This window comes from Pistacia vera, unplaced genomic scaffold (assembly GCF_008641045.1).
Source record: "Pistacia vera cultivar Batoury unplaced genomic scaffold, PisVer_v2 Contig646, whole genome shotgun sequence".
In the NCBI taxonomy this organism is placed as follows: domain Eukaryota; kingdom Viridiplantae; phylum Streptophyta; class Magnoliopsida; order Sapindales; family Anacardiaceae; genus Pistacia; species Pistacia vera.
Genome location: NW_022196497.1, coordinates 393,784 through 408,750, shown reverse-complemented (window position 1 = coordinate 408,750; position 14,967 = coordinate 393,784). Strand labels below are relative to the sequence as shown.

At 34.9% G+C, this 14,967-nt stretch overlaps 2 protein-coding genes and 1 long non-coding RNA gene across 4 annotated transcripts; 1 reads left to right on the top strand and 2 right to left on the bottom strand.

Moving 5' to 3' along the window:
* Positions 1 to 17: 17 nt before the first annotated feature.
* LOC116111640 lies at positions 18 to 3,738 on the bottom strand. 2 transcript variants are annotated; one of them, XR_004125105.1, is made up of 6 exons: positions 3,667 to 3,738; positions 3,298 to 3,404; positions 3,147 to 3,219; positions 2,825 to 2,890; positions 1,093 to 2,045; positions 18 to 998 (listed from the first exon to the last, which is right to left on the bottom strand). It is a non-coding gene; the product is annotated as an uncharacterized LOC116111640 (long non-coding RNA). The 2 variants fall into 2 exon arrangements; XR_004125104.1 differs by having other exon boundaries at positions 18 to 2,045.
* A 1,992-nt stretch (positions 3,739 to 5,730) lies between these two features.
* LOC116111632 (O-fucosyltransferase 8) lies at positions 5,731 to 9,445 on the top strand. Its single transcript, XM_031397790.1, has 10 exons — positions 5,731 to 6,341; positions 6,443 to 6,532; positions 6,645 to 6,741; positions 6,889 to 6,959; positions 7,435 to 7,523; positions 7,697 to 7,817; positions 7,915 to 8,058; positions 8,187 to 8,521; positions 8,626 to 8,866; positions 8,977 to 9,445. Exons 1-10 carry the CDS (start codon positions 5,955 to 5,957, stop codon positions 9,283 to 9,285), a joined length of 1,884 nt encoding a protein of 627 aa, XP_031253650.1. The 5' UTR covers positions 5,731 to 5,954; the 3' UTR covers positions 9,286 to 9,445.
* Positions 9,446 to 9,699: 254 nt separating this feature from the next.
* LOC116111625 (nucleobase-ascorbate transporter 2-like) lies at positions 9,700 to 13,919 on the bottom strand. The gene is given in 15 exon segments (XM_031397782.1): positions 9,700 to 10,068; positions 10,267 to 10,427; positions 10,517 to 10,594; positions 10,694 to 10,785; positions 10,854 to 10,872; positions 10,875 to 10,916; positions 10,919 to 10,997; positions 11,088 to 11,184; positions 11,588 to 11,772; positions 12,216 to 12,275; positions 12,394 to 12,469; positions 12,558 to 12,658; positions 13,072 to 13,248; positions 13,328 to 13,425; positions 13,545 to 13,919. Coding segments are annotated over 15 exon segments (1,569 nt in total). The 5' UTR covers positions 13,636 to 13,919; the 3' UTR covers positions 9,700 to 9,855.
* Between the last annotated feature and the right edge of the window lie 1,048 nt (positions 13,920 to 14,967).

The following is a 14,967-nucleotide window of genomic DNA, read 5'->3' as shown; positions in this document are numbered from 1 at the left end:
TGTTAAGATGTCGGAAGAGGAATGCAAATTTTTTTGACACGGAAGATAGGTTAACTCTAGCAACATGGCGAAGAATCTCATACGCAGAAATTGGACTTGTAACAAACGGATTCAACGAAAGCAATTTGCTTGGTACAGGGGGCTTGGGATCAGTATACAAAGGAAAACTTTCCGATGGAACAGACATAGCTATTAAAGTTTTCAATTTGCAGGTAGAAAAGGCATTAAAAAGTTTTGATGATGAATGTGAAGTGATGAGCAAAATCCGTCACCGAAATCTTATTAAAATTATTAGTAGTTGTTCTAACTTTGACTTCAAAGCCTTCGTCCTTGATTACATGCCTAATGGAGTTTGGAAAAATGGTTGTATTCTCAAATTATTGTTGGATATCCTACAGAGATTAAACATAATGATAGATGTTGCATCAGCTTTAGAATATCTTCATCCACGTTCTCAAACACCTATTATACATTGTATTGAAGCCTAGCAATGTCTTGCTAGACAGAGATTTGTTGCACATGTGGGTGATTTTGGCATAGCAAAACTCTTAGGTGACGGGATTCTGTATACAAACCAACACCTTGGCCACCATCGGATATATGGCACCAGGAAACTTTTAAGTTTATGATCTAAATTTATATTTTGCTTGCAGACGTGTCTTTATATGTGTTTATGTTTCTAGGCTTGCTCACAGAGCAGGTTTTGTTTCCTCTGGTTCTAATAAATAACCTGTGAACATCATGTAGAGTATGGATCAGAAGGAATTGTTTCTGCAAGAGGAGATATCTACAGCTTTGGTATTTTGTTGATGGAAACATTTACCAGAAAGAAGCCCACAGATGACATGTTTGAGGAGCCAGAAGCCTGAAGTGCTGGGTAAAAGAGGCATTACCTGATTCAGTAACTGAAATAACAGATGCCAATTTGCTTGGAGAAGAAAATTTCACTGCTAAAAAGGATTGTATTTTGTCCACACTGGAACTGGCCGTGGATTGCTCTGTGGAATCATCAGAAAGGAGAATTGACATAACTGATGTCCTAAGTACACTTAAAAAAATCAGAACTAACTTTGAAAAGAGTGTAGCAATGACCTGACCGTGGAATAGAAGTCTCGATTTTGTTTTCTTTTCACAGTTCTAATCTGTTTCCATATTTACGAAATCATGTCACCACTAGTAATTTAGCAAAGCAAAGTTGTAACTATACCTGACACAATTTAACACACATAGACAGATAAATTGACAGTGACCAATAAAACAAAATAATTTGGTAGACAGCAAAATGGTATTGAAAATCATCCCAATTCTTGAAAGTAGAATTTGAAATATACTTGAAATGGACTCACTATTTTCCAGTGAATATTATGGCAGTGGCAAAATCTTTACAAATACACATTGTTTTACTTTTACTGTCGAATTGTACCTTCTGTGTATCAATTTAACCAGGGAACTATGGATATGCAGATCATTAGTGAGGACAAATAGAATTAATCATAATATAATTCAGTTTCGTGTGGTCAGCTGATCCTATTTTTGTTTGTCAATGAGTAATTAAATTTGTCACAGCACTAGATTCAATTATTAATCACACTGCAATACAGATGATCCTAACCAATGGACATATATTTGTTTTTCATCAGACAGATAATTGAAACAGACTTGTCAAGTGATAACATTTTTGAGAAATAGACTTGTCAAAATGGATCTACACAATGAATGAAGTACTCTGTTAACTTCGACAAAAATTAACCTGAAACTGCCAATCCCCAAAATTAAATGGCTTTGAATGTTCATTTTATGGACCCAGTAAATGCAGTTTAATAAATTTAAATTTAAATTATTTACTGAATATGATCATATAATCACTCAGACTTTATAAAGGGCTACATTTGATACTTCAAACACTCAATTTGACAAAAAAATTGAAACAATAGAGTAAAATTGAACACACGTGATCCTCACTGTTGATCGCTGCCAATTATACAAACTAAAGCAGTGGAGTGTCCATTTTCACCATCATTGGTAACATTAACAGTTTCTTCTTTCTGAGTCAAAAGATGAAGAGAAGAAAAAAAGAAATAAACAGAAGAACTAAGCGCAAGAATTTAAACATTCAAATAATCTTTAAATTGCTGAAAACCTTAGATTAGACAGAACTATTAGAAATCAATTTAACACTTCCAAACTCTGATTACAGTAATGCTAGGTCCATAACCCCATCTCACAACCTTCTCTCATAACTCCTGACATGTCAACTCACAATTAGGCTAGTGAGACCTATTTGCGAGCTACTACGTTGGAGGTTGTAAGATTGGGTTGTGAACCTAATATTACTCCTTTGAATATACTAGAAAGGATCAACTTTCCTTTCAGTACTCATTTTTTTCTTTTTTGGATTGGTAAGATGTGATCTAAACCCCTTTCTATATACCACCTCATGCATTATCACTTGAGTTAATAAAACCAAAAGGCAACATATGTCCACCATCAAAGGCTAGTTCTACCAACATCAAATACAATTTGTGTCACTCAAAATCATATCATGTCTTCTTCTTTAAACTAAGCCCTTCAACCACAGTAAGTGGTTTCAACAGTAATTCAACTCATATACATGGTGACTGATAGGTAGGAAGAAAAACTACCTGCTACATATCTAACAACCAAAAAAAAATGTGAATAAAATAAAATAAGATATATTTGCTTCCTACCTCTCTTCCAAGTGCCAGAGTTATATATCAAAAGACGCTCTTCCAGTAACTTAGCAAACAATAATCAAATACACAAAGTGTCCTGTAGACTAATACATATATGGAGACAAGCATACCTTTTTAGTTAGACCCTGTGCAGTCATAAGCTCGTAAAATTTACGCATCAGTATCTCCTCCTCAACCTGCAAACCGTTAAACATGAAATTTTAATGCTGCTCTACTCCAAGTAATAACCATAAAGAGAGAATTTCAGGAATCTGTTACACCATAATTTTCTGTAATCGAAGATTCTCAGGCACATAAATGTATTTTCTACACAAGGACCTCAAAAACAAAAGAAAAAGAAATGATTGGTCTTTGATTGCATTAAGACTGTATAATACAATGCCAAAATAACAAGAGAAATCAAAACCCAATAAAAGAATACTATAAATGAACCTAAAGTTTATGTAATTCATGAGACATTGAATTATGGGCCTCAGTAAGAAGCTCATTCTGCTTCTCCAAATGCCTGCAAGCACATAAAACACGAATTAAATTCAAGTTCAATTATAATCCCTAACAAAACAGGATAATTAAATGGACTAACTTCAAGATCTCCCCGGTGTAACGAGGATCCATAGTATAATGTAAAACTTAGTTGCTGATATGCAACCAACTAAACAAAGCTTTGTTATGAAGGCAACAAGATTCAACCTGCATAAAATATTAAGCAAATAAGCATAATTTAATTTACAGAAACCAGAAAGCAAAAGCTAATGACTAAATTCTTGATGACAATATCAAGATTTCAAGACATATAAATTACAGAAGCAAATTATTTTCCCTAAGAACAATTGAATTTCCATCACACACAGGCATTTCATCAAGCATCTTATAGGCGCCCAATAGGCGTACAGGGGTAAAAATTCTGCATGTGCATAAATCAAAGCAACCCACGTAAATTTTGAATATTTACAATCTGTAATCAAAGCTCAATGCCGCTCAGACGTCACAAAAGAGATAAAGCAACAAGAGCGCAGCGAAAAATATCCACAGTAGCTTTAAATTCTAATGCCCTTCACTGTGCTTAAGTCTTAAATGATTATTTATCGACTCTCTACATCGTTAAGTTACATATACGGTATACATATTGAATGGATAAAAAATTAAATTAACTTACTTAAAAATAATATAATTTAAATTTTTTCAATTCAAATTAAAAATAATTAGATTATATTTTGATGTTTAACCAATAAGGTATAAATAATCCCAAACACAACTAGAGCAATGATAATGATTTTATTAATTATTTCAGTCAAACAATATTTTAAGTCTAACCAACAAGACGTTGGGTTTTGCTTACAAATTAAGAACATCAATTATTTCTAACAATAAACAACAAATATTCAACATACAATTAAACTAGTGGAGTTGTAGAACATTGTTTAATTGCATACCGGAAAATGGTGGAATTGGGTGACGGGGTCACCCCCACCTAGGAATACTTGGTGGAGATGTGAAAAGCGGAATTGGGTGGTAGGGCCACCCCCACCTTGGCGGAATTGGGTGGTAAGGCAACTCCCCACCTAGGAATCTACCACCACGATGGATTTTTTGCTGCAGTGACTGCATCAATCGGACTGATTCTGGAGGCATTATCTCCAGATAAAGCAACAAAGATGAACAAGATAACAATGAGTGCTCCTTTCATGGTTAATTGCAAAATTGAAATTTGATTAGCCTGAAGATAGTGAAGTTTGATGGTGCTGTTTGTGAGATTATATAAAACAAATCAAATAAGATTAGAACAAGATTTAATTTTAAAATTCAAGTTAATTATCATTAAAATTCAATATAACATTTCGCCTGTAAATTAGAATCATAAAATTGTTTAGGTTTCATGTTTGACACAGACATTCTCACATTGTTTACGCTTTCTTGGATTATCCATATTAATTTATTTTTCTACAAAGGAACATGGACCAAGTCTGATACTTCAAGAAATTATGGGTCTGTTTTGTTTTATTATTTTAGATAAAATTTATAACGTCTTTGAAAAAGTAAGAGTTTGGTGGTTAACACAAAGCGAGATTTGAAAATTAGCAAAATAGGATCCTAGTTTGTTAATTTAATAAACACTTATGTAATAAAATATTAAAAATTAACAAAAATATCTCACTCACCCATTAAATACTAACAATCGGTCATCACCTTTGGAGGGTGGTAGGAGTTATTGTGTTGGCGCACGATCGGCTGAATTTAGCTGATCGTGCACCGATATGATCTTTTCTGACCAGATTTACAGTTAGATTTAACCGTCTGGCCACGTTATTGACAACTAGCTATAGCCAAAGATCTAGCCGTCAACGTATGTTTAAGGCCAACAAATGCAGGAGCTTAGTTTTCTGAATTATGATAATACATTCATGAAATATTAAGTAGTATACATTGCTCTTGTACAAAAGGGCCACCTTGGGTGGTCCAGTGGTTCTATAGGGACTTTTGAGTGTATTATTTAAGAATTCAAGTCCCTCCTCAGATGCTAATAGGAGTAACCACTTGAGCTCTTATCCGATCGGTAGTTTCAAAATCCTAGGGGATTAGTTGAGGTGCGTGTAAACTGGCCCAGATACCTCAGTCCAAAAAAAAAAAAAGGGGCCCGCCATATTGTTCAAACTATGTCACCTTCATTTGAAGTAAGGAACTCTTTAATGGTAGAGTTTGAAGAACTTTTTCTTGCTTTATATAAGTCCAAGACTTAAATTCCTTCCAAAATGGGCAGAAATCTGGGAAAGGTTGGTTTGTTGTGTTTGGTGGTATGTAGTTGTTACAGGTATATATATGAATATTGTTTTCTAAGGTTTGGTTTGTTTGTAAAGTGGGACTGAGTTTTCAAACATGACTTGCCTTTCACTCATCTGCATTTACAAATCTCTGTCACCAACTTCCTGGCGTCACTTTGAATTAATATTTTTTTAAATTTGAACAAGTTATTTTATTAAACATCGTTCTTACTCTTGTTGTTAAACTTGATCAAATGAGTTGCTCGATCATTTTCAAGGTTCAGCCTTCTAGAGTTTCTTGTAATTGTCGTTTAAGAAGTGAGTTTTTAAATAGAAATTCACATGATGAGGGTTCTTGTAATTTACGTTCAAGAAGTTTGTGTTTATCATAGGCCATATTTTCTTAGTCATATCAATGTCACATGTGATGATAATGTTGTGCTTTAGTTCTGGTTAGATGAACTTTCATTGAAGAATAATTATGGTAAAGCAATGGCCTCCAAGTCCACATCAGAAATTTAAAAAGGTTGAATTATCTTCCGGGATGAAGAACCATCAGGTCAGATGTTCGGAAACTTTACCAGGAAGTGATCCTTCTATAGGGAGGAGAACATGGGGAGGAGAATATAACTGGAATTCAAAAGTTGCATTGCTTCATGGGTTGAAAAATGATTCTGGGAAGTTTAATTCTTGTAAAGGAGCCCACCTGGGGAAAAGGCATTTGTGGTTTCGTAGGCATGTTAGATCAATTGCATGTATGTTTGTATTGCTGAGTTTCTTTTTCCTGCTTGATTCTCTTATGGTGTCAATATTTGATTCGGTAAATATTCGGAATAGTTCAACCTCGAAAGATTCAAGAGGGCTTGAGGTAGGACTTTGAATTTTTTTTTTTTATTAGGATGGCATGTAGAACTAGTTGATATTTGATTGAAATTGTTCTTTAAAAATCTTTTACTTCATTTTGCAAAGGAGAATACTGTTGCCTACGTGAACAAAGATAAACCGCCAATAAAGATGCATGGCCGGCTTCTGAGTTTGGCTTCCAGTGCTCTAGAAGAGGTTTGCTTCATGATTTTACATGCTCCAATACATTATATTATATAAGTTTGTTATAACAGATGAATAGATTTCTTTCTTCCCTCAAGACTCTGAAACCATTACCATGTTCTAGAAAGAGATCAAGCAAGAAAAAGCAAATTTCTGGAAGGAACCATATCAGCAGGCAGCTTTATGGAAACCCTGTGCTGATAGGAGAACTCCGAATATAGGTAATTGAGCGTTCTTCTTAATGATTCATTCATATAAGTACTCTTATTAATTGCTTCATGTAGAGTAACATTGATGTTAGCATGATTAGTGAATTTGAATGTCGACCAGTTAACATGATTAATTCCTTCAATGCGTTGTTGAGACAGGGAAGCCTGACAAAACTAATGGCCATATTATGGTGAGTGCAAATGGTGGTCTCAATCAACAACGAGTTGCTGTAAGTATCTAAGTTGCTTTCTTTACGTTCATTTCAATTTCCAAGAGAAAATAAAGGTTTCTTCTGATTTCAATTAATAAATTTAAATTGATAAACTTGATCATCAATTTACTGGTTTTTTATTTGCAGATTAGTTGGGTGAAGCCCTCTCTAAACTCTCTTGCTTTTTAATTGCCATTCAAATTTTATTAACACATAGTTATTTGCCTGCAGATTTGCAATGCAGTTGCTGTGGCATCTTTGCTTAATGCGACTCTAGTTCTTCCGAGGTTTCTTTACAGCAATGTATGGAAGGACCCNTTTCCAAGAGAAAATAAAGGTTTCTTCTGATTTCAATTAATAAATTTAAATTGATAAACTTGATCATCAATTTACTGGTTTTTTCTTTGCAGATTAGTTGGGTGAAGCCTCTGTACACTCTCTTGCTTTTTAATTGCCATTCAAATTTTATTAACACATAGTCATTTGCCTGCAGATTTGCAATGCAGTTGCTGTGGCATCTTTGCTTAATGCGACTCTAGTTCTTCCGAGGTTTCTTTACAGCAATGTATGGAAGGATCCCAGGTTTGCAATTATGTCTGTAATAAAGCTATGAAATGTTTACTTCTGATATGTGTTGGCTGCTTTTTTCATTAATGTTCTGGCTTTCCCCTGAGTTGGTCAATGTTGTTGTCCAAGATATAAATGTAGTTACTATCAATTGGCAAATATTCATAGATGTTTTGATGGAAGTGCAGCCAGTTTGGTGATATCTACCAAGAGGAGTATTTTGTGAACATGGTGAAGGATGAAATAAATATTGTCAAAGAGCTTCCTCCTCATTTGAAATCTATAGATATTGAAGCAATCGGCAGCCTAGTATGTTAACTTCTTAGTTTCTATGCTCATTTTGTGCTAATACTCTGCTGTCCTCTTTCAGAACATTTTCTTAAACATTTTGTCTTGATTTTCTCAGATTACTGATGCAGATATTGTGAAGGAGGCTAAGCCCATTGATTATGTTAGAAAAGTACTTCCTCTCCTAGCGCAGAACGGAATCGTTCACTTCCTTGGATTTGGAAATCGACTAGGCTTTGATCCATTGCCTTCCAATCTTCAGGTTAAGTTCATTCCTTGTTTCAATTTTAGTTGATATTTGTGATGTGGGAGCTCTACACTAATATTGTATCCTGTAATTTTTTACTTTTGGCTTCATGACTTGGTGCTATATTCTTGAACTTTCAACAGAGATTGAGGTGCAAATGTAACTTCCATGCGTTGAAGTTTGTCCCAAAAATTCAACAAGCTGCTTCAACATTGGTCACAAGGATAAGAAAATATCATTCTGCACGCAGTGTTCTGGACAAACAATTGCTTGGAAACTTCATGCCCAACACTCCCTCCAAACATCATGGCAGTGAAAGAGATCCATCTAAATATCTTGCTTTACATTTGAGATTTGAAGAGGATATGGTGGCCTACTCCCAATGTGATTTCGGAGGTGGAGAAAACGAGAAAAAGGAACTTCAATCATACAGAGAAATCCATTTCCCTCTGCTGATTGAACGATTGAAGAACTCGAAGTATGACTTTTATAAGATTTTCAAGTCATGATTTCTTAAATATTAGTTCAATGAACACAAAACATTTTGGTGATTGGCCTCCTACATTTTATTGATGTTTGCAGGCCTATTTCTCAGGCAGAGTTGAGAAAGCTGGGGAGATGCCCACTGACACCCGAAGAAGCAGCACTTATTCTATCTGCTCTTGGTTTTAAGCGTGGAACTTACATTTATCTAGCTGGCTCTCAAATATATGGAGGAAAATCCAGGATGGATCCCTTCACCAGCCTCTATCCAAATTTGGTAACCAAGGAAACACTCCTCACAAAAAGTGAACTTGAACCTTTTACGAATTTCTCCTCTCAGGTAAAATAGTATTTCTTTGGAAATGTTACTTAAACATGCCTAAACAATCTCTCTGGCCAGTAGTTGAACTATCTGTTTAGTAACATTGTCTAGAATAACTCTGGGTGCAGCTGGCAGCACTGGATTTTATTGCCTGTGCAACTGCTGATGTATTTGCCATGACCGACTCTGGGAGCCAACTATCATCTCTGGTGTCCGGATTCCGAACTTACTATGGTGGCGGGCATGCTCCTAACTTGCGACCTAACAAGAAGAGGCTTGCAGCAATTTTGTCAGAGAACAGCACCATAGGATGGAATGAATTTGAAGATAGAGTAAGAAAGATGATTGAGGAAGGTCAAAGGGTGCGTGTAAGGGGGTATGGTCGAAGTATTTATCGACAACCAAGGTGCCCAGAATGCATGTGCAGATCATACTAGATGTCCTCTGAATGCTTTTTGAGAACCTTTTATTCCAAGGAAGGCAATATAGAGTTGTAAATTTTTGTCCCCCTTTTTTTTACTCATTCATTCCATTCATAAGTTTCAATAAATTTTTATCATTGTAATTAAATATAATAGTGTTTGTCGTATAAGTTAAGTCAGCTAATTTTTGGTTGGTTGCAACGTTGTTTTAGTTTTAGTTACTAAAATTTTCAGAAACTAACAGTCTTTATGTTATTTCCATATTTGTTCCACACTGTTAACACTGATTAATGGCAGACTCAACTGAGAACATAAAGCGGCAAGAGACATTGATATTTCTACAAATGAATCAAACTGAATGCAAGGGACAAAAAGAATAATATTTGGATTAAACTCAAATAACCCGAGTGAAATTTACATACGAGAAGGAAGAGAAAACGGAGTTGTCATTTCTCTGCCATGCAAAAACATATGGATCTCTGTTTCACTCTTCTCTGCAGAACTCAGATAGCTGGATAAATCATATATCCATTATCTGGAGATGATGCTCTTCCTCTCACATCTTTCTCTTGGAATTGCATTACTTTATGATGGAGGGAAGAAACGGTTGAGATTGAAAGGGAGAGTGTAGAACTCCTCGTTCCGGGTGTCTCCTTTGAATGTCCTGAATTTCACCCACCAGGGCATGCCTCTATCTCTGGCACTGTCTTTGTAATCAAGTGTGTTGTCTAGGAAAACAGCGACAATCAGTGCAACAGTTGGAGATGAGAAGAATATGGTATTCAGGAAATCGTTGAACTGGCCACCAATGAACAGAAGTTTAGATTGGGATTCTCAGGATAATTGTTAGCAAAATCACTTCAGAAATTATCTAATTTATAAGCTTTCGAGGTGCTAAGAATTTTTATGTAAAAACAAGTGACAGAGAATGTAACAGGTTGTCAAATGCTGAGAGTTTTAAGCATTAAAAGGAAACATGTATAACAAATAACTCACCCATCCAGCCTTGGAGTGAGCAGGGCCGTGAAGAGCCTTGGCAGTGTATTCACGGAAGTATTCAGGAATAGACAAACCTAAGAAGAGGGCAACACCAACGATGAAGAGGTTCCTCATTGAGTTCATGTTTGTGAATTGCAAAAATGACAGCCCCACAGATGCTTTAAACAAGAAGAGAGTAACCGTCAGATACAGAAAGAAGAAAAAGACAAGTAAATAGTATAATGAAAAAGAAACCAAGCAAACCCACCAACAAGACCAAACAAAACATAGTACACAGCAGCAAATATTGGGAAGGGGATTGATGCAAACAAAGCTCCAAATTTCCCTGCAGGAAAAAGAATTCAACTTGACTATAAAAAAAAAGAACATCAAGGACTTAGATTCTTAAACAGAATTTGCAATAATCGGTCACAAAGACACAAACCCAATATTGAGAAGAATATCATAAAGCCAGTTGAGATTTGAATGGCCTTGCGTCTTCCAACACGAGTGCTTCCAAGCAGCCCCACATTTTCTCTGTTGTTTTTCTCAAAATTAATCTCATCTGCATTAAAAGCAAAATTTGAAGGAAGAGAGACACTTACACGGAGACTGAAGAACCGTCAAAGTTCCAAAGAGACCATCGAGTAGGATGCCTATTCCCTGCAGCCTATACCACGGCTAAGTACATGAGCCGGAGGTGGAGTGGCACTTGCTAGACGTGATGCCGCCTTGTATGCTCCAGTTGACTGTTAAGACAAACTTTACTTTCATTATCACATTATCATGGCTAAAAAACTTCAGTTTTCATTGAATTGAAAAGAATAAACAGGTTATACCTCAATTAATGAGACTAGAACAGCAGCCATCATCCCAAAAGCATGACCAGCATCAAATGTAGGAGCACCCCACTGAAGAGGATATGGGATTTTTATCCTGGTTGAAACAAATTTCATGGTCAAAAAGCAATAGCAATAGAATGACACCAATAAACTTTTCCAAAGTTTAAAACAGTTAGTGCCACTTCTAGACAACTTTTTCAAATTTTCATTAGTACACTTTGACATATCCTATTATGTGGTCCTCACAAGCTTCTAATTATTTGAAGGACAAATAACTTGAAAAGAATTTCCTGTCTTGTTCGGGATAAGTTTCCTTTAGTGACAACATTAACTCCCCATTACCAAATAAGATGTTTATAAATAATATCTTAGGTTGACTTGCTCAAATGGCTTTGACTCAACCATGCTTCCTAGAAGAATAGAAAATGCAGCATATATTTTCAATCATCTGTCTTTTAATGAGTATATATTCACTGAGACAGTGTTTCGGTATGAACCATGGAGCAGTGGAAATGAGGTTGGCCTTGTCAGTTCGGCAATTCATTTGGGTAACATCTGGATGATGTTTATATGCGCCACTGGCTGTCAAGAGGTGTGCATATGCCCATATCACTGTGATGGATATCAGGAGAGCAAATCTCTCCATTATTGGCAATTGTCTTGTCAGAAAATTCTTCAAGTACTGCAACAGAACACAAGACAGAATTCGAAAATCAGCATGCATTTATAATAGCTCTTAATTTCTTTTGCTAATGAGAACGTAATTAGGCGCAGGCAAATGCAATTAACAAAAAATGCTAAAAGTTTTGCCCCCAAGAATGCTATTCTCGGTTCTAAGTGCATGAATATTTCACTTATTAATTCTTTTAAATTTTCTTCAAAGTAAGTTTCAAGCTTCACAAACATTTTAAATTACATTATTAGTAGCACTAATAACACCAAAGTGACTTTATAAATAACCTTCTCAATAATTTTTTTTTTAATTCTCTATTAGCAACATGGCACCATATTGCACTGAAAATTTGCCAACTTCCATTTTCTTATTAATCTGATGTAACCAATTCTGCAATATGAAATGTTTGTAAATGCATGTTTTCTTGATGATTAAAGGAGAGGTAGTAAGACCTGTGACAAGGCTATAAATAGTATAAGCATAGGAATGCCAATTTCCACGCACCTTCCAACCTGAAAGAAAAATTTTAAAAGGGACCAAACAGTTAATTGCATGAGGCATTTCAATCTTTCATCTTAATTTGTGAAAATTATAACATGAAAACAATGCCACTGATAATAGTTACTATACCACAGGGAAGCCTCTATCAAACAGGCCAAAACCCACCAAAGCAATAACTGGAACCATTCCAAGGGGACTAAAGAACCTGAAAGGCAAAATTTAATCTCATTTAATCAATAAACTCTGACTAATATTGAAGATTGTTGAAACTTCAGTTTAGATAAAATTTTCACCTGGAACAGATGGCCCACAGTTGGCTGTATCCAAGAATAATTTGTATGCTTGATGCCACTATTAGAGCACCTTGAACTGCTCTCATTGTGTTAAGAAATCGCTGAACACACAAACAAAACCATTGGTTATTTAAGGAACAAACACTAACACTCCCACTATCAACAAATTGTGTGAGTGGCTTTGTGCCAATCTTTTGTAGCATCAAATCAATATACAACCCAAAAAAAAAAAGAAAAAAGAAAAAAAAAAGCATCCAAACATCCAGTTAAATTATTAAATTTGTCCTCAGACACACTGATTAGACTTGCATTTGAAAAATGAAGATCTTCTTTCTACCTGATAAGGTCTATACTAGATTTGTTTACATTAAATAAATAGTAAAGCCGATTAGGTAAGTGGGCCACACGAATATTGACTAAAGAACTCCCTCTGTTTCTCAATGGAATCCAACTTTAATGAAATAAAGCAAATACAAAACTGAGAAATAAAACCAAGATTTGGAATTAGACTAACCACATGATTATCCTCAATACTCGCCAATGATGGATCATGAATTATTGATATAATTGGAACCATAAACGCATAGGACCCTCCAATCACGGTTGGTAGCCTGGTACCAAACAGTGTTTGTAGAAGTGTATTAATCCCTTCTACAAAAAGAAGTGTCTGTACCACCCTCGCTTTGTCACCCTGAACCATCATCACAGTTAACAAATGAAATTCATGTAACCGTAAAACGCTTCAAATATAAATTTTTCAACTGACTCACATCAGTGCCTCCCATTAAAGGAACAAGAAATGAGGGGATCATAACAGCAGTCCCTAAAGCCAAAATGTAATGCTGAAATCCCAAAGCAATAGCCTCTCCTGCATTCACAAGCATAGAGAAAACAAAAAAAAACAAAAAACCAAAATGAACAAAAAGCACCCAACAAAATCAATGAGTTAACGAAACGAATAGATTAAAGACAAAAAAGTGGACATACCCCAAGACGGGTTGGAGTCAATACAGTACTCTAAGCCTTGAAGCTGGTCCATTGGTGGATGAATAATCTCTTCAGGTTTTGGAGCAGCCATGGCTTTTTTTAGCTCGTAAGCTGAAATGGGAATCTAACAAATGAATCAAGGAATGGAAAAAGAAACAGAAATAGAGAGAGACTCTCAAATTGCTTACGTAACGAAAGCAATGGAATTGATAGATGAAGCAATGAAAAGGAAAAGGAGAAAAAAGAAAAAGAATCAAAATGATAGTAAAAAGAAGAGAGTGTGAACAAAAAAAGTCTAAGAGAGAAGGAGAAAAACTAGAAGAAATAGAGTGAGAAAGGAAAGCAGTTGCCGCCCACTAAGCTTCTTCTTTCTTTGTAGAGTCATGGCCATGTATGTGCTTTTCATTTTATACAAAAGTTGCCGTTAACTTTTAGAAAATCCCCAAATTGCCCCTTAATGAACTTCCAAACTCAATGTTACCGTTGGCTCCACCTCTGTGTTTCCAATAAATTTTTACAACTCAACTTGTTAAAAAACATTCTCTCAGATTCATTTACCAAATAAAGAATAATAAAATATTAAGGTAATTAATTAATGAGAGCATCATTAAGAAGCATATTTTAAGCAGTAATATAATTTAATCTCCTCTTTTAAGAAAATTTATTTTTAAAGGGTGTGATGATGATGTGTATTGACTGTTACAGTTTATGGTTTTGATTCAAGAATAATCTCAGCCATCCACTTGACATCATGAGGCAAGGGATATAATAAAAAGATGGGGTCAACTTATCTTTCTTCTTCCTTTTCTTTTTGCCTTTTGTGATTATGGAGGAATCACCGGAAAATAAAGGGTTTGAGATTATCCTCAACCTCCATCTCAGTCCTTGGATAGAGTTTTAAAAAAAAAAAAAAAAAAAAAACTATTTATAAAGTCATTACTTTTTTAAATTTGTCTCCTACTCTAATGGCAATCTGAATAATCAAAATGGTTATTAAATAATAAATCATTGATTATTACTAATTATTTTAAGTTTTTTTAATGTTTATACTTTTTTTGTTATGATCGGAATATTCGAATTAACTTGTGTATACATCAACCAATCTTCGAAATCTGAACTATCAGTCAAATAAGAATTTCAATAATTACTTCTATTAAGGATTACGGAGACTCAAATTCGAAAAATTATATAAACTTATATATTTCTTTATTCTTTGATCGTCAAGTTACTTGTGGTGGTTATTTTAGATGTTTATACCGTTTAACTTCCCATTTGACAAACCTTAGACTCGGTAAAAGAAATTATTTTTTTGTTTAAAAAAAATATATATTATGTAATTAGTTTTGTACTTATTATATGCTTGAACAGAGTACAGGGGTTGGGATATATCATGGAAAACAAAAAACATATTTTATAAAAAGGG